This window comes from Chiloscyllium punctatum, chromosome 14 (genome assembly GCF_047496795.1).
Source record: "Chiloscyllium punctatum isolate Juve2018m chromosome 14, sChiPun1.3, whole genome shotgun sequence".
Lineage (NCBI taxonomy): Eukaryota > Metazoa > Chordata > Chondrichthyes > Orectolobiformes > Hemiscylliidae > Chiloscyllium > Chiloscyllium punctatum.
In genome coordinates this window covers 43,688,332-43,711,994 of record NC_092752.1, presented here as the reverse complement: position 1 = coordinate 43,711,994, position 23,663 = coordinate 43,688,332, and the positions used below count along the sequence as shown (strand labels likewise).

The following is a 23,663-nucleotide window of genomic DNA, read 5'->3' as shown; positions in this document are numbered from 1 at the left end:
CATAAGACTGGTCTGTAATTGCCAGAGATTTCCCTATTACCCTTCTTGAAAAGAGGAACAACATTCACCCCCCTCCAATCCTTGGGTACGACTCCCATGGAGAGTGAGGAGGCAAATATCCTCACCAGCGGCTTAGCAACCTCCTTTCTCGCTTTCTGGTGCAGCCTGGGATAAATCTGGTCTGGCCCTGTGGACTTATCAATCTTAATGTTTTCCAAAATTTCTAGCACATCAACCTCATCAATCTTGACCTGGTCATGCCTGTTTCCCTGCTCCTCAAAGTTCTCATTCACAACATGGTCCCTTTCCTTAGTGAAAACCAAAGCAAAAAGCTCATTTAGGGCTTCCCCTATCTGCTCAGACTCCACGCGCAAGTTCCCTCCACTATCCCTGATCAGCCCTACCTTCTCCCTGATCATTCTCTTATTCCTCACGTATGAGTAAAATGCCTTTGGGTTCTCTCTCATCCTTCCCACCAAACCTTTTTCATGCCTCCTCCCGGCTCTCCTCAGTCCATTTCTGAGCTCCTTTCTAGTAAGCCTATAATCCTCGAAAGTTGTGCTAGATCCTTGCTTCCTCCACCTTACAAAAGATGCCTTCTTCCTTTTGACAAGAAGCTCCTCTGTTCCCGTCATCCAAGGCTCCTTAATCTTACCCCTTGCCTGTCTCATAGGAACAGATTTATGCAAGACTCGCAAGAACTGCTCCTTAAACAGTTTCCACATGTCTATTGTGCCCTTTCTGTGGAACAACTGCTCCCAATCTTTACTTCCCAACTCCTGTCTGATAGCGTCATAATTTCCTTTTCCCCAATTAAATATCTTCCCATGGTAACTGCTCTTTTCCCTCTCCAAGACTATGGTAAATGTGAGGCAGTTGGGGTCACTGTCACCAAAGTGTTCTCTCACCGTGAGTTCTGACACTGTCCTGGCTCATTGCCGAGCATCAAATCCAAAATGGCCTCTCCCCTCATCAGGCTGTCTACATACTCGGTGAGGAAACCCTCCTGAACATACCTGACCAAAATGGCCCCATCCAAACCATCTGCACTAAGGAGGCTCCAGTCAATATTGGGAAAGTTGAAGTCACCCATAGCAACAACCCTACTACATCTGGATATTTCCAAAATCTGCCAGCCTGTGAGTTCTTCGATCTCCCTACTGCTATTACGGGATCTGTAGAAAGACCCCAATGAGGTGGCTGCTCCCTTGCCAGAACATCATAGTCCCAAGTACTGATCCATGCTCTGAGTTTATCACTCTTACTTCTGACACTCCTTGCATTAAAGCAGACACACTTTAACCGAACCCTTTGTTTCATCACATGAAAAAAGCCTTCCTGATGATAGATTCACTATATCCTGTCACTGCCCCATCTACAACTACTCCCGCTCAGATATGTAGCTCTGGTTCCCACGCCCCCTGCCAGACTAGTTTAAACCCTCCTGAGTCACACTAGTAAATCTCCTACCCAGGATGCCCACTTAAAAAAAAAACAATCACTTTCCTTCCCGGCAGTCCTCGCTTCTCTCCTCACTGCTCTATAATAAAAAAAGAGGAGGCCCAACTCCTGAGGTAAGTCCCTTATGTGTAAATGTTTTTCACCACCTGCGAATTCAAGCCTGCATGCTATACTTGCTGCATGAGGACATGAATTGCATGATTATGTGAGGAGTTGCAAATTAATATGAACACTGTGAGATCATCTCCAAATTATAATGGAAGAAGGGTCATTGATAAAGCAACTGAAGATGGTTGGGCATGGGGTAGTGCCCTCAAGTATGCCTGAGGGCTGAGCTGGTTGGGCTCCAACAGCTAACAACCACAAACATTTGTCTTTGTGTTAATAGAGATTCCCATTAATGGAGAGATTTCCATATGACTTCCATTGATTTCAATTTTACCACAGCTTCTTTTGTTTAATGCTGCCCTGATATGATTCGCACCTCAGCTTTGGTCTCATAACTAGGTTTTCCCCACCCCTTGAACTGTCAGCTATTCAAAAAGGACAGTAATTGTCAATTTATTTACTTTTTTAAAAAGTGTAACAATCCTTTAACAAGGGTCACTGGACTCAAAATCTTAACTCTGTTTTTCTGTCCGCAGATGCAGCTAGACATGCTGCGTTTCTCCGGCACTTTCTATTTTTGTTTCAGTAATCCTTCAATACTCCTTAACATTCAAAGCAGTTCTTTTCCCATTTCAATTGACAATTAAAAATATAGAAAATAAGAAGATAGAGTGTCACAGTGTCTTTGGGCTGGTAGGCTAAGGAGATACTGAAGGTATTCTGTATGTAGGAGCTGCAGCAGTGGTGGCCCAAGGCTAAATCTGGGACCAGGAGGACCCTTCACAGAAATGAAGAAGCTTCCACCTTTTTGGATATTCTTCGATCACATTGTTACCTGCTACTCATCAGAACCTATGTAGATGATTACTGAACCACTTAAAAGCAAGTTCCAGTGAACATTGCTGACATTATAATCAGAGCAGTATGATCATTCCCTCATTTATAGGACATTATTGCTCAATTCTAATCAACAGAAGTGACCAAAATTACGCCCTGTTTGCACTTAGCAGAGAAAGCTGTTTGGAGTCGGATTCCAACTCCTATTGCTCAGAAACAAGAATGATCTTACTATCGCAAAAACTCACTTCACAAATCATCTGAAGCTAAAACTTCTAAAATACGACTGGTCAGTTGACACAGCTTAACAGTGAATATGAACATCATCCAATGTTGAAGATCCAATGCTGTTACTGGATGCCATTCATCTGTAAGCTTACAATAGAAATGGACATTAGTATTACACTTAATAACGTTACAACCCTGTAAACACAAATTACTTAATATTTTTGTAACTTTTTTTGTAACTTCACCTTTTATGCAAATCAGAGTTACCAAATTAAAAACCTAGCATGCAAATCAAAGTTGGTAGAAACTATAAAGTTATATAACAAATCTAACTGAGACTACCATACAGAGTTAGTAGGCAGTAAGTCCTCCCTGTATGATCTCAGTTTAATTACACAATCTTTCCATGCAGAATTCCAGTGTCTCTCCTGCAAAGACTAACTGCCAACTCTCCATGGGTGGCACCTTCCACATATATAGAATTCTACCCGTTTAGCACTTGTTTTCGGATCAGATTGATTGCGCTGGCATGGATTGACTAGACTTGCCTTTACTTCCACATAGAATAGGTGATTCTGGGCATTCAATCCATCAGAGTGAAAGAAAGAGTGGCAGCAAACCTAAAAGTGCTTTCCAGTCACTCTGAGTTCACCGATCTGACTCAGCTTGCTGACCACCGCTTTGCTTCTGTTTCTTCCTCTTGTATGCGGAAGTGATCGCTTTGTGGTATTATCACTGGGCTGTTAATCCAGAGACCCAGATAATGTTCTGGGGACCTGGGTTCGAATTCTGCCACAACAGGTGGTGGGATTTGAATTCAGTGAAAAAAGAAATCTGGAAATAATCTAGTGATGACCATTGCCAATTGTTGGGAAAAATCCATCCAATTCACAAATGTCCTTTTAGGAAGGAAACTGCCTTGTCTGGCCTACATGTGACTCCAGATCCACAAACATGTGGTTAACCCTTGGCTACCCTCTGCATAATTAGGGATGGGCAATAAATGCTGGCCTAGCCAGTGATGTCCTCATCCTGTGAATGAATAAAAACAAATCACATTGCTTCTGCAATGTAACTACTGCCTTGTTGGTATTGCTTCCAAGTGTATTATAATTGTTCCCTTTACATGTGATACAAATTCATAAAATCCTTGGAAGATGTTTATACCCGAAACATTGATTCTTGTGCTCCTTGGATGCTGTCTGACTTGCTGTGCTTTTCCAGCGCCACACTTTTCGACTCAAAATCCTTTTCAAATATTTCTAATAAGTAAGTAAAGATTTCCAAAATATTTCAACATAATTACATATTTCAGCCTCCCGTTCATTGAATCATATAGCACAGAAAAGGTCCATCAAGTCCACACTAATTCAACTTTCCAATGGTTGGTCCATAGCCTTGAATGCCAATAGCATGTCCAAGTGTTCACCACGTACATTTTAGGGGCTGAGAGTCTTCCGGCCTCTACTGCCCTCCCTGACAGTGCATTCTAAATTTCCACCACTCTCTGGTGGAAAAGAAAATTCTCAAATCCACCCAAACCTCCTGCCCTTCAACTTAAAATTATTCTCCTTCATTATTGACCCTTCAACTTAGGGGAACAGCCTCTTAATATTACACCCCTTAATCAGGTAACACCTTAACCTCTCTGCTACTAACAATATAATCCAAGTATATCCAACTTTTCTTACAGATAAAATGCTCCATTCCAGGCAACATCCTGGGGAATTTTCTCTGCACCCCTCCAGTGTAATCACGATAATCGTGCAGTGTAGCAACCAGAACTGCACACGATGTGGCCTGACCAATGTTCTGCACAATCCAATATAACCTCCCTGTTCCTATAATCGGTGTCATGACTAATAAAGGGTTAATTTCCTCATTAACTGCCCTGCTGCCTTCAGGGATCTGTGGACAGACAATCTCTCTGTGCTTCCTATTGTCCTGCCATTCATTGAATACTCCCTCATCTGTTACTTCTTCTAATGTTCATCACCTCACACTTAGAAGAGTTAAATTTCATCTGCTGCTGATCTGACCAACCTGCCTATAGCTTCCTGTAACCTCAGATCTTAATCTTCATTATGAACCATTCGGCCAATGTTATCTGCTGTTTTACTTAGCATGCTTTCTCATCTATGTTGATGCAGACCAAAACAATAAGGAATCCAGCACTGATGCCTGTGGTGTGCTACTGGACACTGACCACCAGTAACACCAATAGCTTTCTACAACTACACTGTACCATCTACCATTCAGTCAATTTTGGATCTAACTTCACAAGTCAGCAATGATCCCAAATCAAATAGGCATTTCTTTGAGCACACTTCTGAATAATTGTCTGTTTTATATTGTGTGAAAGATATAATCCAGAACATAACTGCCTTATAAAGTTTAGCAATCATGATGGTAAATAAGAATTCTGATCATTTCAATGAGAAGTCCTTTCAGATGGTGCTCAATCTGCTGTGTATTTCAAACTTAGAATCATTAGATTAGATCAGATTACTTACAATGTGGAAACAGGCCCTTCGGCCCAACAAGTCCACACTGACCCTCCAAAGAGCAACCCACCCAGACCCATTCCCCTACATTTACCCCTTCACCTAACACTATGGGCAATTTAGCATGGCCAATTCACCTAACCTGCACATCTTTGGACTGTGGGAGGAAACCGGAGCACCCGGAGGAAACCCACGCAGACACTGGGAAGAATGTGCAAACTCCACACAGACAGTCGCCTGAGGCAGGAATTGAACCCATGTCTCTGGTGTTGTGAGGTAGCAGTGCTAACCACTGTGCCACCGTGCCGCCCGATTTTAGATTTATGAAATTTTCTATTATTTTTGTTTTGTTTCACTTGCAATTAATTTGACTCAGTCTTCTGTTCTAATAGGACTACAGAGTCAATATATTCCTGAGACAGAAATGGAATGATCCTCGACTTAAACTGCCAACAGATTTTAAAGGTTCGGATACACTGACCGTGGATCCCAAAATGTTCAAATGTTTGTGGAAACCAGATTTGTTTTTTGCAAATGAAAAGAATGCAAACTTTCATGATGTAACACAAGATAACATCCTTCTCTTTATATTCCGCAATGGTGATGTACTGCTGAGCATGAGGTATGAGGAAACTGACTACTACACAAGAAGCTTTTGCTGAAAATGCTCAATATTGATTACTGAGAAACCCGAATGATGTTTTCCATTTTTTTTTCATAATTCAGGTTGTCAATAACTCTTTCATGCCCACTTGATTTGACGCTGTTTCCCATGGATACGCAACACTGCAAGATTCAACTGGAAAGCTGTATGTTTCTTGGACATTTACTGTAAGATAGATGTATGAGTGTTTTTGACTTGCAGACAGTTGCTGTTTACATATAGCTAGTTAACCTAACTTTTTAATGTGATGTCTCATTTAAAAAGTAGTAGTTTTTTGTCATTCTGATGAAGAAACATTTCAGCCAGAAGGGTTTATTTTTATTCTTGCTGTGGGCGTAAACTGGTAACATTGAATTGACAATCTTCATTGGTGTATAACTGTTGGGTGATCTGTACATTCATGTGAAAAGAAGCCCATAATCACAATGAGTTCCTACACTGATCACAGTTTAGTCACAGTGAAGATTTGTAGGTGGATGCCAGATGAGGACTGAATTATGTTTGAATATGATAATGATTTCAGAAGTTTTCATGTCGACTGAAGCATCAGGAAAAGTAACTCAGGCAAGGTACCCTGCAAACTTTATCTGTTTTGTTAAAGGGGGAACATTTAGGAGAATCTTCTTTGTTTTAATTGTACTTTGTTTTAATTGTATGGAACTCTATTCTATAAATAAGAGAGAGTTTGAGCACAAAGAAAGTACAAGTTTATCACAGCATTGCTGCTGATCTGGTGGGTGTAAGACTTCCAAATGCAGTTGATATAGTGCTGCACAAGAGTGGATGCAAAATTGGTTCAGTAAAAGGAAACCATATTGCTTAAAGGATGTTTTTCAAACTGGAGGAAATTTTTGCAGTTGATGTCTCCAGAGGTTGGTGTTAGAAATCCTGATCTTCTTGAAATATATCATGTAGACCTTGATGTAAAGGGCGCAATTTCAAAGTTTGCAAATGACATCAAAGTTGAAGGCATTGCACACTTTGAGCAGGATGGTGCAGAACTTCAGAAGGATGGAGTCAAGCTGCTGAAATGAGCAGCAAATGAAAGAACAAAGAAGACAAAGAAAATTACAGCACAGGAACAGGCCCATTGGCCCTCCAAGCCTGAACCGATCCAGATCCTCTATCTAAACTTGTCGCCCATCTTCCAAGGATCTGTATCTCTTTGCTTGTTGCCCTTTCATTGATCTATCTAGATACATCTAAAATGACGCTATCTTCCCAGTCTCTACCAACTCCACTGGCAATGCATTCCAGGCACCCATCACCCTCTGCTTAAAGATATTTCCATGCATATCTCCCTAAACTTCTCCCCTTTCTCCTTGAAATCATGACCCTGAGTAATTGAGTCCCCCACTGTCTTGCCTCTTATGATTTTGTAGACCTCAAACAGGTCACCCCTCAACCTCTGTCTTCCTAATAAAAATAATCCCAATCTACTCAAACTCTCTTCATAGCTAGCATCCTCCATATCAGGCAACGTACTGGTGAACCTCCTCTGTACCCTCAGCAAAGCATCCACATCCTTTTGGTAAAGTGGCAACCAGAACTGCCAACTCTTGTCCTCAAAACACTGTCCAATGAAGGAAGACATGCTGTATGCCGCCTTGTTCACTCTATTGACCAAGTTGCCACCTTCAGGGTACAATGGACCTGAACACCCAGATCTCTCTGTACATCAATTTTCCTCCGGGCTTTTCCACTTACCATATAGTTCGCTTTTGAAATGGATCTTCCAAACTGCAACACCATGCTTTTGCGCCAATTGAACTCCATCTGCCATTTGTCCACCCAACTCTCCAGTCTTTCCATATTCTCTGACAGTCCCCTCCACTATCTACTACTCAACCAATCTTCGTATCATCTGCAAACTTGCTAATCAGGCCACCTGTACCTTTCTCCAAATCATTTATGTTTATCACAAACAACAGTGGTCCCAGCTCCGATCCCTGTGGAACACCATTGGTCACAGTTCTCCATTTTATGAAACACCCTTCCACTACTACTACTCTGTCTCACTCTGCCCAACCAGTTCTCTGTCTATCGAGCTAATACACTCTGGACTACATGCGACTTCACTTTCTCCATCAGCCTACCATGGGGAACCTTACCGAACGCCTTACTGAAGTCCATGTATGTAACATCTACAGCCCTTCCCTCATCAATAAACTTTGTCACTTCCTCAAAGAATTCTATTAAGTTGGTAAGGCATGACCTTCCCTGCACAAAACCGTGCTGCCTATCACTGACAAGCCCATTGTCTTTCAAATGTAAGTAGATCCTATCCCTCAGTATCTTCTCCAGCAGCTTCCCTATCCCTGACGTCAGGCTCACTGGTCTATAATTACCTTGATTATCCCTGCTAACCTTCTTAAACAAGGGGACAACATTAGCAATTCTCCAGTCTTCCAGGACGTCACCTGTGTTCAAGGATACTGCAAAGATATATGTTAAAACCCCAACTATTTCATCTCTCGCTTCCCTCAGTAACCTGGGATAAATCCCATCCAGACCTGGGGACTTGTCCACCTTAATGCTTTTTAGAATACCCAATGTTTCTTACTCCTTGTGCCGATTTGGCCTAGAGTAATCAAAGATCTATCCGTAACCTCAACATCCGCCATGTCCCTCTCCTGGATGAATACTGATACAAGGTACTCATTAAGAATCTCCCCCATGTTCTCTGACTCCACGAATAACTTTCCTCCTTTGTCCATGAATGGGCCAACCTTTTCTCTAGTTACCCTCTTGCTCCTTATATATGAATAAAAGGCTTTGGGATTTTCCTTAACGCTATTTGCTAAAGATATTTGATGACCCCATTTAGCCCTCTTAATTCCTCATTTCAAATTAGACCTACTTTCCCGATATTCTTCCAAAGCTTTGTCTGTTTTCAGTCACCGAGACTTACATATGCTTCCTTTTCCCTCTTTGCTCACCCCTCAATTTCACCTGTCATCCATGGTTCCCTAATCTTGCCAACATTTTCACAGAGACATGTCTATCTTGCACTCTAATCAACCTCTCTTTAAAAGCATCCCACACATCAAATGTGGATTTACTGCTCCCAATCCACATTCCCCAGTGCCTGCTGAATTATAGTTGGCCTTCCCTCAATTTAGCACTCTTCCTTTCGGACCACTCTCGCCTTTGTCCATAAGTATATTCTTAAACTTATGGAATTGTGATCACTGTTCCCAAAGTAATCCACTACTGAAACTTCAACCACCTGGCCTGGCTCATTCCCCAACACCAGGTCCAGTATGGCCCCTTCCCAAGTTGGATTATTTATATACTGCTTTAGAAAGTCCTGCTGGATGCTCCTTACAAATTCTGCTCCATCTCAACCTTCTAACACTTAGTGAATCCCAGTCAATGTTGGGAAAATTAAAATCTCCTATTGCCACCACCCTGTTGCTCCTACATCTTTCCATAATCTGTCTACATATATGTACCTCTATCTGATGCTCGCTGTTGGGAGGCCCCAACATTGTTACCACACCCTTCCTGTTTCTGAGCTCTGCCCATATTACCTCATTGCTCAAATCCTCCATGGTGCCCTCCTTCAGCACAGCTGTGATATCCTCTCTGGCCAGTAATGCAACTCCTCCACCCCTTTTACCTCCCTCTCTCTCCCGCCTGAAGCATCGATATCCTGGGATATTTAGTTGTCAATCATGCCCTTCCCTCAACCAAGTCTCAGTAATAGTAGTAACATCATACTCCCAGGTATTAATCCAAGCCCTAAGTTCATCTGTCTTACCTGCTACACTTCCTGCATTAAAATAAATGTACCTCAGACCACCAGTCCCTTTGCGTTCATCATTCCACTCCCTGCCTACTATTCCCCTTAGTCACGCTGACTTCATTTTCTAGTTCCTTACAGGCTTTAGTTCCTACCTCCTTACTGTGCACTAACCACCTTGCTTGGTTCCCATGTCCCTGCCACATTAGTTTAAACCCTCCCCAACAGCAAAGAGGTTATGTTAAGCTTCTGTGAAATGCTAATTTGGCTCAGCTGGTGTATTGTGTTCTAGCTGCCTTCCTTTTAAGGAAGATGTGGAAGCATTGGAGACAGTGCAGTTAAGATTCATAAGGATGTTTCCAAGGATGAGGAACTTCAGTTATGTAGACAGGGTGGAGACGTTGGGCCAGGTCTCCTTGGCGAAGAGAAGGTAGAGAGAGGAATTAGAACATAGAAGAATACAGCGCAGTACAGGCCCTTCGGCCCTCGATGTTGCGCCGATCAAAGCCCACCTAACCTACACTAACCCACTATCCTCCATGTGCCTATCCAATGCCCGTTTAATGCCCATAAAGAGGGAGAGTCCATCACTGCTACTGGCAGGGCATTCCATGAACTTATGACTCGCTGAGTGAAGAACCTACCCCTAACATCAGTCCTATATCTACCCCCCTTAATTTAAAGCTATGCCCCCTTGTAATAGCTGACTCCATACGTGGAAAAAGGTTCTCGCTGTCAACCCTATCTAACCCCCTAATCATCTTGTACACCTCTATCAAGTCACCCCTAAACCTTCTTTTCTCCAATGAAAACAACCCCAAGTGCCTCAGCCTTTCCTCATAGGATCTTCCTACCATACCAGGCAACATCCTGGTAACCTCCTCTGCACCCGTTCCAGTGCCTCCACATCCTTCCTATAGTATGGCAACCAATACTGCACACAATATTCCAGATGCGGCCGCACCAGAGTCTTATACAACTGCAGCATGACCTCAGGACTCCGGAACTCAATTCCTCTACCAATAAAAGCCAATTGATGGTATTCAATCATGAGGAGTCTGAACAGAGTGGACAGGGAGAAACCTTGCCATCTGTTGGCGACAGAATAAAGAACAAGAGGGAGTGGATTTAATGTAATCGACAAAAGAGGAATATGAGACCCAAAAAGCAACTGTTTCACGTTCCAACTGGTAAACCTTTGAGAGTGTGAATGTGTTTGTGGCAGATTACATTAAGGAATTCAGGAGGGAATTGGATTACAGAGGAACTTTGATTATCTGAATATCAAGTATGTAAAAACAATGACTGCAGATGCTGGAAACCAGATTCTGGATTAGTGGTGCTGGAAAAGCACAGCAGTTCAGGCAGCATCCGAGGAGCAGTAAAATCAGTGTTTCGGGCAAAAGCTCTTCATCAGGCCTGAACTGCTGTGCTTTTCCAGCACCACTAATCCAGAAAATGTATATCAATTATCCAAATTTCGGATTATCGGAAGGGGATCTCAAGGTCCTGATAGAAACATTACGGCAAAGAGCTGTTTCAACCCTGATCACATCTTTTGTTTCTAGGTACAATGATTAAAAATGTACTTGGCTCACTGAAATGCTGCCAAGAATAGGCCAGGAGCAGATGGGGTTGGGGTTGGGCGCGGATGGGATTGAGGGGCAGGGTGGTGGGGGAGCAGGGGTGGGGGTGGTGTTGGGGTGTGGGCGGGAGACGGGGACTCGTGGGCGATGTGCTGCTGCCTAGTCTCCTGAACGGGGAGCAGACTTGCCAGAAAACTCCGAGCCACAGAGGAAATCAATTCACCGAATAATCAATTATCCGAATGAAATAGTGCGCGCCCATCTCATTTGGATAGTTGAGGTTCCTCTGTATTGTCCAAAAAGGAGTCATACACAGAGTTATGGGATGAAAACTTGGAAATGGCACTAAGTGCTCTATTGAAGAGCTGATAGGAAGCCTTTTGGCATGTTGTTTCTATGTACTGAAACAATTCTGTGAGAAGTTAGAAGTTACTGTGGTCATTCTAACAGATAAATGTGTCCTTATTGTATTTTAAATAATTTTAAATCATCTATTTGTAAAAACATTAAGTAAAGAAATATCCAAGTAAAAATATGCATTAAATATTTTCCACTAATATCAGTTGACTGTAATTTCTATCCCACAGCTTTAAAACTGGAAAGATTATTGACTTGATTCATAATATATTTTAATTTTGATTATTTATGTTCAAAGTTGCATAAAGGGCAGGGTTTTCCTAAGCCCTCCAGGAATAAGTGAGTGCTCCAAGTCCATATGTCTGGAGCCATTTCCCAGAGGTGGCCTTTTTAATTGGCTCGTCACCACACTCCTCTGAGAAAGGATGGTAAGAAGTGCCATCGTATCACTGACTGATCTGGCACCTCTAATATCCCACAGAGTGAGTAAGGCATTTGCTGGAAAGCTGATAGGTAGGGGACCATAAGTGTGCCTCAAAATTGAGGCACAAAAATAAATAAATATTTCAGAGGTTGTATGATGGAGGAAGATTCCCCTTCACTTGGCTCGTTGAAATGCTGGGGAACCCATACCTGCCTGCAGCCCCCAACTCTGACAATGTAGCCTCTTGCTCTGTTGATCCTCCCAGGCACCTGCAGAGACTGCTTCCAGGGATACATGGCAAACCATCAGCACCACTGGCAAATTGCCATTGGATCACAAAATTGCCCCGATTGGAACATTAACAATTGAGTTAGCTTATATACTCCCACGCAGCAGGCAAACAGTTTGCTTTCTCAACAAGGTGTTGTGAAACCTGTCACAGAGTGGGAAAGTGCTGTTAATAAATTATAATAGTGTTTTTGTCCCTTCCACTTCCCCCACCAGGGGACCAGGAAAATTTGGTTCATTTTGTTCAATATCAATTAAACAGCGACATCGTGGAAGCAATTGCTGTTACTGTATGTTTTATATGTCATTAGTTATGAAAAGAGATTTGACCAGTTTTAATAACTCAATAAGCAAAAGAGAAGTTTGTGGCCTGTTTGTACCAAAAGTTCGGAAATCAAACATTTGGCAATGCTCCTTTAAGAAGGAGCTGTTTGTAATTTTTATTAATGACTTGGAAGAGGGAGTCGAAGGGTGGGTCAGTAAATTTGCAGATGATACGAAGATTGATGGAGTTGTGGATAGTGAGGAGGGCTGTTGTCGGCTGCAAAGGGACTTCGATATGATGCAGAGCTGGGCTGAGGACTGGCAGATGGAGTTCAACCCTGTCAAGTGTGAGGTTGTCCATTTTGGAAGGACAAATAAGAATATGGAATACAGGGTTAATGGTAGGGTTCTTAGTAAGGTGGAGGAGCAGAGGGATCTTGGGGTCTATGTTCATAGCTCTTTGAAAGTTGCCACTCAGGTGGATAGAGCTTGTAAGAAGGCCTATGGTGTACTAGCGTTCATTAGCAGAGGGATTGAATTCAAGAGTCGTGAGGTGACGTTGCAGCTGTACAGGACCTTGGTAAGGCCACATTTGGAGTACTGTGTGCAGTTCTGGTCGCCTCATTTTAGGAAAGATGTGGAAGCTTTGGAGAGGGTGCAGAGGAGATTTACCAGGATGTTGCCTGGAATAGGTCGTACGAGGATAGGTTGAGAGTGCTAGGCCTTTTCTCATTGGAACGGCGAAGGATGAGGGGTGACTTGATAGAGGTTTATAAGATGATCACGGAATAGATAGAGTAGACGGTCAGAGACTTTTTCCCCCGGGTACAACAGAGTGTTACAAGGGGACATAAATTTAAGGTGAAGGGTGGAAGGTATAGGGGGGATGTCAGGGGTAGGTTCTTTACCCAGAGAGTGGTGGGGGCATGGAATGCGCTGCCTGTGGGAGTGGCAGAGTCAGAATCATTGGTGACCTTTAAGCGGCAATTGGATAGGTACATGGATAGGTGCTCAAGCTAGGACAAATGTTCGGCACAACATCGTGGGCCGAAGGGCCTGTTCTGTGCTGTATTGTTCTATGTTCTATGTTCTAAGGGCAGACTCTTATTTATGAAAAACTATTTTCTGAATCATTTTAGTGTTTATTGTTACTCACTCAGGAGATGTGAGTGTTGCTGGCTGGCCAGCATTATTGCCTGTCCCAAGCTGTCCTTGATGAGCTACCTTCTCAAGGCACTGCATTCTACATGCTGCAGGTAGACCCACAGTACCCTTAGGGAGGGAATTCCAAGATTTTGAAGCAATATATTTCCAAGTCAGGATGGTGAGTGGCTTGGAGGTGAACTTGCAATGTGATGGTGTTCCCAGTATCTGCTACCCTTGTCCTCCTAGGTGGAAGTGGCCATGTGTTTGGAAGGTGCTGATTAAGGATCTTTGGTGAATTTTTGCCATAGGACCCACTGCTGTATAATTGGTGGAGGGAGTGAATGCATGTGGATTCAATCAATGCTTTGTCTTGGATGGTGTCAAGCTTCTTGAGTGAAGTTGGAGATGCACCCATCCATACAGGTGAACAGTATTTCATCATATTCCTGATTTATGCCTTCTGGAGAGTGCACAGGCTTTGGGGAGTCAGGAGGTGAGTTACTTGCTACAATATTCTGAACTTCTGACCTGCCCTTGTAGTCATTGTATTTATGTAGAGTGTCCAGTTCACTTTCTAGTCAATGGTAACCCCCAGGGTGATGATAGTGGGGGGTTAATGATGGGGTGGAGGTTAGATTGTCTCTTATTGGAGATGACCATCGCCTGTTATTTACTTTTTGTTAGCCCAAGCCTAGATAATGTCCAGATTATTTTGCATTTGACTGCTACAGCATTTGAGGAGTCATGAATGGTGCTGAACATTGTGCAATCATCAGCAAACATCTCCACTTTTGACCTTATGATGCAGGAAGGTCATTGATGAAGCAGCTGAAGATGGTTAGGACTAGGACACTATCCTGAGTAACTCCTGTAAAGATATCCTGGAACTGAGACAACTGACCTCCTGTAAGCCCCCAATACTTGTTGATTCCAGTTTTGCTACAGCTCCCTAATGCCACACCTGGTGGATTGTAGCCTTCATATCAAGGGCTATCATTCTTATCCCATCTCTGGAATTCACCTCTTTTGTCTGTATTTGAACTGAAGCTGTCATGAGGTCAGGAGCTGAGTGGCCCTTGCAGAAGCCAAACTGGGAATCGCTGAGCAGGTGTAATTTGCTAACACTATTGATAACACCTTCCATCACTTTACAGATGATGGAGAGTAGACTGATGAGGCAGTAATTGACTGGACTGGATTGTCCTGCTTTATGTGTACAGGACATAACTTGGCAGTTTTCCACATTGTCGGGTAAAGATGCCACTGTTGTAACTATACAGGAATAGCTTGGCTCAGGGAGTGCAACCTCTGGAGCACAAGTCTTCAGTATTGTTGTGAGCATGTTGACAGGACCTATAGCCTTTGCAGCATCCAGTGCTTCCGGCTGTTTCTTGAAATCACATGGTTTCAATCGAATTGGCTGAAGTGAGAAGGCTGAGTTGGATCATCCGCTCCGCACCTAATGCTGAAGGTTACTGCGCATCCTTCAGCCTTATGTTTGGCACTGATGTCTTAGGCTCTTCCATCATTGAGGATGGTAACAATTGTGGAGCACCTCCTCCAGTGAGTTGCTAATTGTCCAACCCTATTCATGACTGGATGTGGCAGAGCTGCAGAACTTAGCTCTAATCCATTGGTTGTGGGATCACTTAGCTCTCTCTATCACTTACTGCTTATGCTATTTGCCATGCAAGTTTTCCTGTTTAGTAGCTTCACCATGTTGACACCTCACTTTTAGGTATGCTTGCTGCTGCTCCTGGCATTGCCCTCCTGCACTCTCCATTGAATTAGGGTAGATGGTGATAGTTGAATGAGGGATATGTGTGGTGCTGGAAAAGCACAGCCCGTGAAGCAGCATCCGGGGAGCAGGAGAATTGACGTTTCGAGCATAAGCCCTTCATTCCTGCACCACACTCTCAACAAGTTGCAGGTTGTACTAGAATACAAATCTGCTGCTGTTGACAGCTGACAGTGTATCATGGATGCCCAGTCTTGAGTTGCTAGATCCGTTCAAAGTCTGTCCCACTTAACATAACCTGATGGATGTTATTCTCAATGTGATGGTGAACTTTCATTTCTACGAGGTCATTCTTACTGACATTGTCATGGTCAGATGCATCTGCAGGAGGCAGTTTGGTAAGGATGAGGTCAGGTACATTTTTCCCTCTTGTTGGTTCCCTCACCACCTGCCACAGACCCGGACTATGAATTATCCTTTAGGATAATTTTGAACCCCTCAATAAGGTCTTTTCTTAATCTTCCCTGCTTCAAGGAAAATAACCTAATCTCTTTAATCTTACCTGGAAAGAGGGACTTTAAGATACAAGGAATCATTCTCGTAAATGTCCTTCATACTCTGTCTGGGGCTTTAACATCCTTCTTAAACGACGTGCCCAAAACTGAACACAATACTCCAAATGTGGTCTTACCAATGATTTGGAGAAGATTCTATAAGCCTTCTGTTTCAAACTATTTCAATATGCCTGGTCACCTTCAAAGAATCATGTATGTGAACCTTATGGGTCCTCTGTTCCTATACTCCCCTCCAAGTTGTTAGTGCTAGTGCAGGTCGGGGAAAGATGGTACGGTGCTGCAAGGCAACGAAAAAGCAATGCAAGGGGCATGCCGGGTTACTCATCTGTGGGATTGTGTGGGTGAGAGTCAGTATGCTGCATGCAGTTGTGAAAGATGTGGAGCCTCATCTTTATGGTAGGCAGGTACAGTAGCAAATATAGAGTGAATGAGGGGAAGCAGAGAGAATATGATGGCACTTAATACTGGTGGAAAAGGCCACTGATCTTCCTTCACTGCTGGGCTGATCGGGTCTGATGGGGTAGGCTCTTCTGTTGATACAGGGGAATGGGACATCACAACTATGTACCATTCCATTTACCAGGACCTCAAACAGGGTGCCAATTTTATCTTCTCTAATTAGTGCAGGACAAATGTCAGGAGCCGTGCAGGGCAGCTGGGGACTGACTGTGCTTGTCTGAGTGCACAACAGCTTTTTAAAGATGGAATTGGTGACAGAGATGATGGAATATCCTGGGAGTGACAAATTCTTCTGAGTACAATGACTGGTAGAATCCAACCAGCATCAGACACTAGGAGTGCCCATGGTGGTGTGGCAGATTGTCAGTGAAACAATTTTGGATGATAGTGTGAGAAAACTCACTAAAGCTTCATGTAGAGAAACTCTCCATGACACTCAACAAAACTCACACATTGTCAAAATGTTACAAGATTCAAAATTGCAAGTATTTAAACAAGTCTGTCATCTGATCTAAGTGTCCCTGAGGCACTGTAGTTCCTGATTCCCACCCAAATTGTGTGAATTTACATTAACTCCAGAATTGGGTTCAAGTGATAAACACAGGCAAAGATGAGCAGGAATTTCTTTATCCCCTTCTTCTCAACAAGAACATCAGGACATTCAATCAAACCAAATTATTGATGGTTCTGAAAACGATCAGCAGTTCTGGCAGCACCTATTGTAATGTTAATATCCTGAGTCGAATATGACTGTTCTGAAGAACTGACATACTTGACTCAACTTTCCACTGATGCTGCCAAACCTGCTATTTCCAGCAATTTCTATTTTTTTATTTTATGTAAGAACATCATGATTATTGATATGTATCAAATTTCCAATAATGCACCTAATTCATCAATTGCATTCTTTATTTTTCTTTTGCAGTTGGCTACACCACAGATGATCTTCGATTCATCTGGCAATCTAAAGACCCTGTTCAGATGGAGCAAATTGCATTGCCACAGTTTGATATTAAACAGGAAGATATTGAGTATGGAAACTGCACAAAGTATTATAAGGGCACTGGTGAGAATTATTCACATTAGATTTACAAGCCACATTTTGTAAACTTTTTGAAGGTGTATGCTTTGCATAGAGGCTACATTACTCAAGTCTCAAGTTTTGAGGCACAATGTGGTTTCAGTGTGTGACACATGGAATATTTTCCAATCTGAGTAACTGAAGCTAAAATCCATTTGCAACAGAAGAAAAACATGCTGTCACTTTAAACATTTTCAGATTGTTAAAAAGAAATATATGGGCACATCCTGACTGAGCTGGAACAGACTTTCTTTATGATCAAATTTCAGCTTGTTTTGATGTTCAATTTTCCTCAGACATTCCATATTACATAAAAAGTCTCATCAAAGGCTCTGAATTCATCTTGTGTAAATACTCGAAGGGAAACCTGTTTGCATCCAATTCCTTTGCCTAATATTTTACTTGAAACATTAAAGTAAACAGGTTAATGGCTCCATTAAAATAGCAGCCTAAGGAATTGTATAAACATCTGTTAAGCACTTATATGATAATTGTTGCACATCATTTCAAAGCTGCAGCAATTTTAAGGAGATTTTTTTTCCCAAATAAATTGGCTAAAGATGAAATAAATGTCCATTTTGTCCTTGTCAAGGAGTGTAAGGATTTATATTCAAATGCTTTTTTCACATTTCGTCACTGCATCCTCCCAGCTCAGTGTCAAAGTGGGCAGGGTGTTCTGGAACATGCTCTTCAAGCCTTGGTGCCCGGTACAGGCTCCAAAATCTTTGAATCTCTCAAAAGCCTTCAGTGTTAAGATGGTTGACAAAGTACAAACAAAGAACTGTTCACCGCACTTAATAAAGTTCTCCATAAGATCACTGGGACCTTTTTCTAATTTTACAAAATGTTACTAGAAATCTAATTACCTTTTCTTTAGAGGAGTACAGAAGTATTGTATTCTTTTTCCATCTTTCTGGTTAAGCTCAGTAATACTTTAGGAAGTTTAAACTAATAGCAGAATGTACTTAGTGGCAAAAATAAGCTCAGTGTTACATTGAACTGAAGTTATTCTATGTTTTAAATGCTTATTGTAAAGGTAGGTACTGATGAGGATGGTGTATTGTTTAAACCATGAGAATATGTTTTCCAACCCTTGTCTGACAACAACAAGTGTTTTTATTTCAAAAAATGGATATATTGCAATTTCAGTAAATGTTTAACTGTTTAAATGTGCTGTGACTATAGAATAACCAAAGATTTCCTTGAGGTTTTAAAAAGAGAAACATTTAACACTGAACAAACTGATTCCTTTCCTTGTTTCACTCCTCCACTACAAAGTCTGAGTTTAAAAAGGGAGAGGTGATATTACTAAATATTTATTAGACTATTTTTTTTTATATACAGTTCAATCATAGAAGCAAGTCAGGCAGGTTCTGTCAGTAACAAATAAAGATCTAGATTATTGCAAACAAAACTCACTCAAGAAAAGCTGTAAAGATTATTAAGAAAAGGTTTAAATTGTATAAATAAAAAAAGGAGCCACTCTTCTTGAAGTAGAATCAAAAAAAGTCCCAACCTGAGTTTAAAAAAGTGTTTAGATCAGAGTGGTGCTGAAAAGCACAGCAGGTCAAACAGCATCCGAGGAGCAGGAAAATCAACGTTTCAGGCAAAAGCCCGAAGCTCTTTAAAAAAAACAGTGCAGAGTGTTCCAATAACTGCAATATGGCCAAGTAACAGTTAAATTCAGAAAAGACAAATTATTTACAGATTGTCCCAAATGATGGCTTGCATCTAAAGTCACTTTCCACACAAGCTGTTAACTTTGGGATTTCCATTTTAATGTTAATTAAAAGTAATTTTAAATAAGCAGTAAATGCAGTTGGCTAGCAGCAGATGAACAGATTAGTTATAGCTCCAAGATGTTTAACTGGTGGCATTTTTGAAATAATGTCATTTATATACACTAACAAGAGTCAGAGCATTGATCCCAGTGGTATTGCACTCAGTATCTTTCTCATGGAAAGATCTTCAGATGACAAGACTCAGCTGTGAAAGGCAATGACTCATAACTATTTGGATGAATATTGTATTTTGAACAATTGTGGCGTGCTGATTAATAGGAGAGCTAACCTGCTGTTCTAACTGCACAACACAATATTATGTAGTTTTAATGTTTCCAAATGATATTGCCATAGATATTTTTAATGTTGTTATGGACAGCTACATATCTTCATCTTATAGGCTCTGTATGCTTCTGGGTTTGATTAGCTCAGTTGGCTGGATTGGTGGGAAGCGATGCAGAGTGATGCCAACAGCATGGGTTCAATTCCGCACCAGCTGAGGTTACCATGGAAGTCTCACCTTCTCAACTTTGCTGCTCACCTGAGGCAAGGTCCCTGTGAAGTTAAACTCACCAAGAATCATGTTTCTCTAGTGAGAGAGCAACCCCTATGGAACTATGGTGACGTTACTGGTGTATACACTTATGATGACAAAATGAGTGCCAGAATTTCAGAGTCATGGAATGGGTGTAGAACCAAAATACTGGATTAGTGGTGCTGGAAGAGCACAGCAGTTCAGGCAGCATCCAGCGAGCAGCGAAATCAACGTTTCGGGCAAAAGCCCTTCATCAGGAATAAAGGCAGTGAGCCTGCAGCATGGAGAGATAAGCTAGAGGAGGGTGGGGGTGGGGAGAGAGTAGCATAGAGTACAATGGGTGAGTGGGGGAGGAGATGAAGGTGATAGGTCAAGGAGAAGAGGGTGGAGTGGATAGGTGGAAAAGAAGATAGGCAGGTCGGACAAGTCAAGGAGACAGTAAGTGAGCTGGAAGTTTGAAACTAGGATGAGGTGGGGGAAGGGGAAATGAGGAAGCTGTTGAAGTCCACATTGATGCCCTGGGGTTGAAGTGTTCCGAGGCGGAAGATGAGGCGTTCTTCCTCCAGGCGTCTGGTGGTGAGGGAGCGGCGGTGAAGGAGGCCCAGGACCTCCATGTCCTCGGCAGAGTGGGAGGGGGAGTTGAAATGTTGGGCCACGGGGTGGTTTGGTTGATTGGTGCGGGTGTCTCGGAGATGTTCCCTAAAGCGCTCTGCTAGGAGGCGCCCAGTCTCCCCAATGTAGAGGAGACCACATCGGGAGCAACGGATACAATAAATGATATTGGTGGATGTGCAGGTGAAACTTTGATGGATGTGGAAGGCTCCTTTAGGGCCTTGGATAGAGGTGAGGGAGGAGGTGTGGGCACAGGTTTTACAGTTCCTGCGGTGGCAGGGGAAAGTGCCAGAATGGGAGGGTGGGTCGTAGGGGGGTGTGGACCTGACCAGGTAGTCACGGAGGGAACGGTCTTTGCGGAAGGCGGAAAGGGGTGGGGAGGGAAATATATCCCTGGTGGTGGGGTCTTTTTGGAGGTGGCGGAAATGTCGGTGGATGATTTGGTTGATGCGAAGGTTTGTAGGGTGGAAGGTGAGCACCAGGGGCGTTCTGTCCTTGTTACGGTTGGAGGGGTGGGGTCTGAGGGCGGAGGTGCGGGATGTGGACGAGATGCGTTGGAGGGCATCTTTAACCATGTGGGAAGGGAAATTGCAGTCTCTAAAGAAGGAGGCCATCTGGTGTGTCCTATGGTGGAACTGGTCCTCCTGGGAGCAGATACGGCGGAGGCGGAGAAATTGGGAATACGGGATGGCATTTTTGCAAGAGATAGGGTGGGAAGAGGTGTAATCCAGGTAGCTATGGGAGTCAGTGGGTTTGTAAAAAATGTCAGTGTCAAGTCGGTCGTCACTAATGGAGATGGAGAGGTCCAGGAAGGGGAGCGAGGTGTCAGAGATAGTCCAGGAAAATTTAAGGTCAGGGTGGAATGTGTTGGTGAAGTTGATGAATTGCTCAACCTCCTCGCGGGAGCATGAGGTGGCACCAATGCAGTCATCATTGTAGCGGAGGAAGAGGTGGGGAGTGGTGCCGGTGTAATTACGGAAGATCAACTGTTCTACATAGCCAACAAAGAGACAGGCATAGCTGGGGCCCATACGTGTGCCCATGGCTACGCCTTTGGTCTGGAGGAAGTGGGAGGATTCAAAGGAGAAATTGTTAAGGGTGAGGACCAGTTCGGCCAAACGAATGAGAGTGTCAGTGGAAGGGTACTGTTGGGGACGTTTGGAGAGGAAAAAACGGAGGGCTTGGAGGCCCTGGTCATGGCGAATGGAGGTGTAGAGGGATTGGATATCCATGGTGAAGATAAGGCATTGGGGGCCGGGGAAACGGAAGTCTTGGAGGAGGTGGAGGGCGTGGGTGGTGTCTCGAACGTATGTGGGGAGTTCCTGGACTATGGGGGATAGGACAGTGTCAAGGTAGGTAGAGATGAGTTCAGTGGGGCAGGAGCATGCTGAGACAATGGGTCGGCCAGGGTGGTCAGGCTTGTGGATCTTGGGAAGGAGGTAGAACCGGGCAGTGCGGGGTTCCCGGACTATGAGGTTGGAAGCTGTGGGTGGGAGATCTCCTGAGGTGATGAGGTTCTGTATGGTCTGGGAGATGATGGTTTGGTGATGGGGGGTGGGGTCATGGTCGAGGGAGCAGTAGGAAGAGGTGTCCTCGAGTTCTGTATGGTCTGGGAGATGATGGTTTGTACGACCCACGCTCCCATTCTGGCACTTTCCCCTGCCACCGCAGGAACTGTAAAACCTGTGCCCACACCTCCTCCCTCACCTCTATCCAAGGCCCTAAAGGAGCCTTCCACATCCATCAAAGTTTCACCTGCACATCCACCAATATCATTTATTGTATCCGTTGCTCCCGATGTGGTCTCCTCTACATTGGGGAGACTGGGCGCCTCCTAGCAGAGCGCTTTAGGGAACATCTCCGAGACACCCGCACCAATCAACCAAACCGCCCCGCGGCCCAACATTTCAACTCCCCCTCCCACTCTGCCGAGGACATGGAGGTCCTGGGCCTCCTTCACCGCCGCTCCCTCACCACCAGGCGCCTGGAGGAAGAACGCCTCATCTTCCGCCTCGGAACACTTCAACCCCAGGGCATCAATGTGGACTTCAACAGCTTCCTCGTTTCCCCTTCCCCCACCTCATCCTAGTTTCAAACTTCCAGCTCACTTACTGTCTCCTTGACTTGTCCAACCTGCCTATCTTCTTTTCCACCTATCCACTCCACCCTCTTCTCTTTGACCTATCACCTTCATCCCCTCCCCCACTCACCCATTGTACTCTATGCTACTCTCTCCCCACCCCCACCCTCCTCTAGCTTATCTCTCCATGCTGCAGGCTCACTGCCTTTATTCCTGATGAAGGGCTTTTGCCCGAAACGTTGATTTCGCTGCTCGCTGGATGCTGCCTGAACTGCTGTGCTCTTCCAGCACCACTAATCCAGTATTTGATTTTCAGCATCTGCAGTCATTGTTTTTACCTTGTAGAACCAAAATAGGCTATTCAGCCCATTGTGCCTTTTCTGGCCCTCTGAAAGTGACATTTCTCTGCCTTTCCCCTGATTTTTTTCTTCTTTTCAGATGATGGCTTTTGAAAGACCTGATAATTTATCTAGACCCGACTCTCAGTTTCATTTACAGCATGAGAAGGTTGTTCCTCATGTCATTTTTTTTTGCCAATGAATTTGAAGCTGTGCCATCTGCTCTTGAACCTTTCACAAATAGGTTTTCCACATCCCTGGAATAATTGTTGTGAATCTTTTCCATATTTTTTCTCACACTTCACACCTTCACTAAAGTGTGGGGCCCGAATTGAGCACATTGAAGCTGAACCAATCCTTCATACAGGTAAATATGAGAAGATGTGAAAAAGCTCATAACACCCAACAGTCAAGACTAAATGCTATAAAGATAATAAACAAGGACTTTACATCTGAATGCGGGTATTAGTAACAACAAAGTAAACAAATGGATAGCCTACATTAGAATAATAAATATGACCTGAGTATCATATGGAAATGGATCTGCAGAATAATAAGGATTAGGTCCTGGAGCTCAATTATGCTGATTGATAATCATTCATAACAATTACTGAAAAAATCTTTCAGTGGATGTTTTTGTGATAGCTTGGAAAGTGTCCTCCTATACTGGACTCGTAGCGGACTCCTAGTTGAGTTAGAATGGGACGGTGAAGGTGAGAACAACTTCAAGGAATTCTGTGGAGTTGGAAAAAGTTCCAACTGCACCATTGGCTCCAGTTCAAGATAATTTCCTTTTCAGTCTTGCCTTGAAGCTGCATGTGAAGTTTTAAAACAAGTAAGCAGAACAATATA

General features: G+C 43.3%; 1 protein-coding gene across 4 annotated transcripts in view; it reads left to right on the top strand.

Moving 5' to 3' along the window:
• glrbb (glycine receptor, beta b) overlaps positions 1–23,663 on the top strand; it is a 223,778-nt gene that overhangs the window by 105,412 nt on the left and 94,703 nt on the right. For all 4 annotated transcript variants that reach the window (XM_072584273.1, XM_072584269.1, XM_072584271.1 and 1 more), the window contains exons 5-7: positions 5,531–5,760; positions 5,865–5,947; positions 17,310–17,450. In XM_072584273.1, coding sequence (XP_072440374.1) covers positions 5,531–5,760; positions 5,865–5,947; positions 17,310–17,450 — 454 coding nt within the window. The remainder of the gene's footprint in view (positions 1–5,530; positions 5,761–5,864; positions 5,948–17,309; positions 17,451–23,663) is intronic.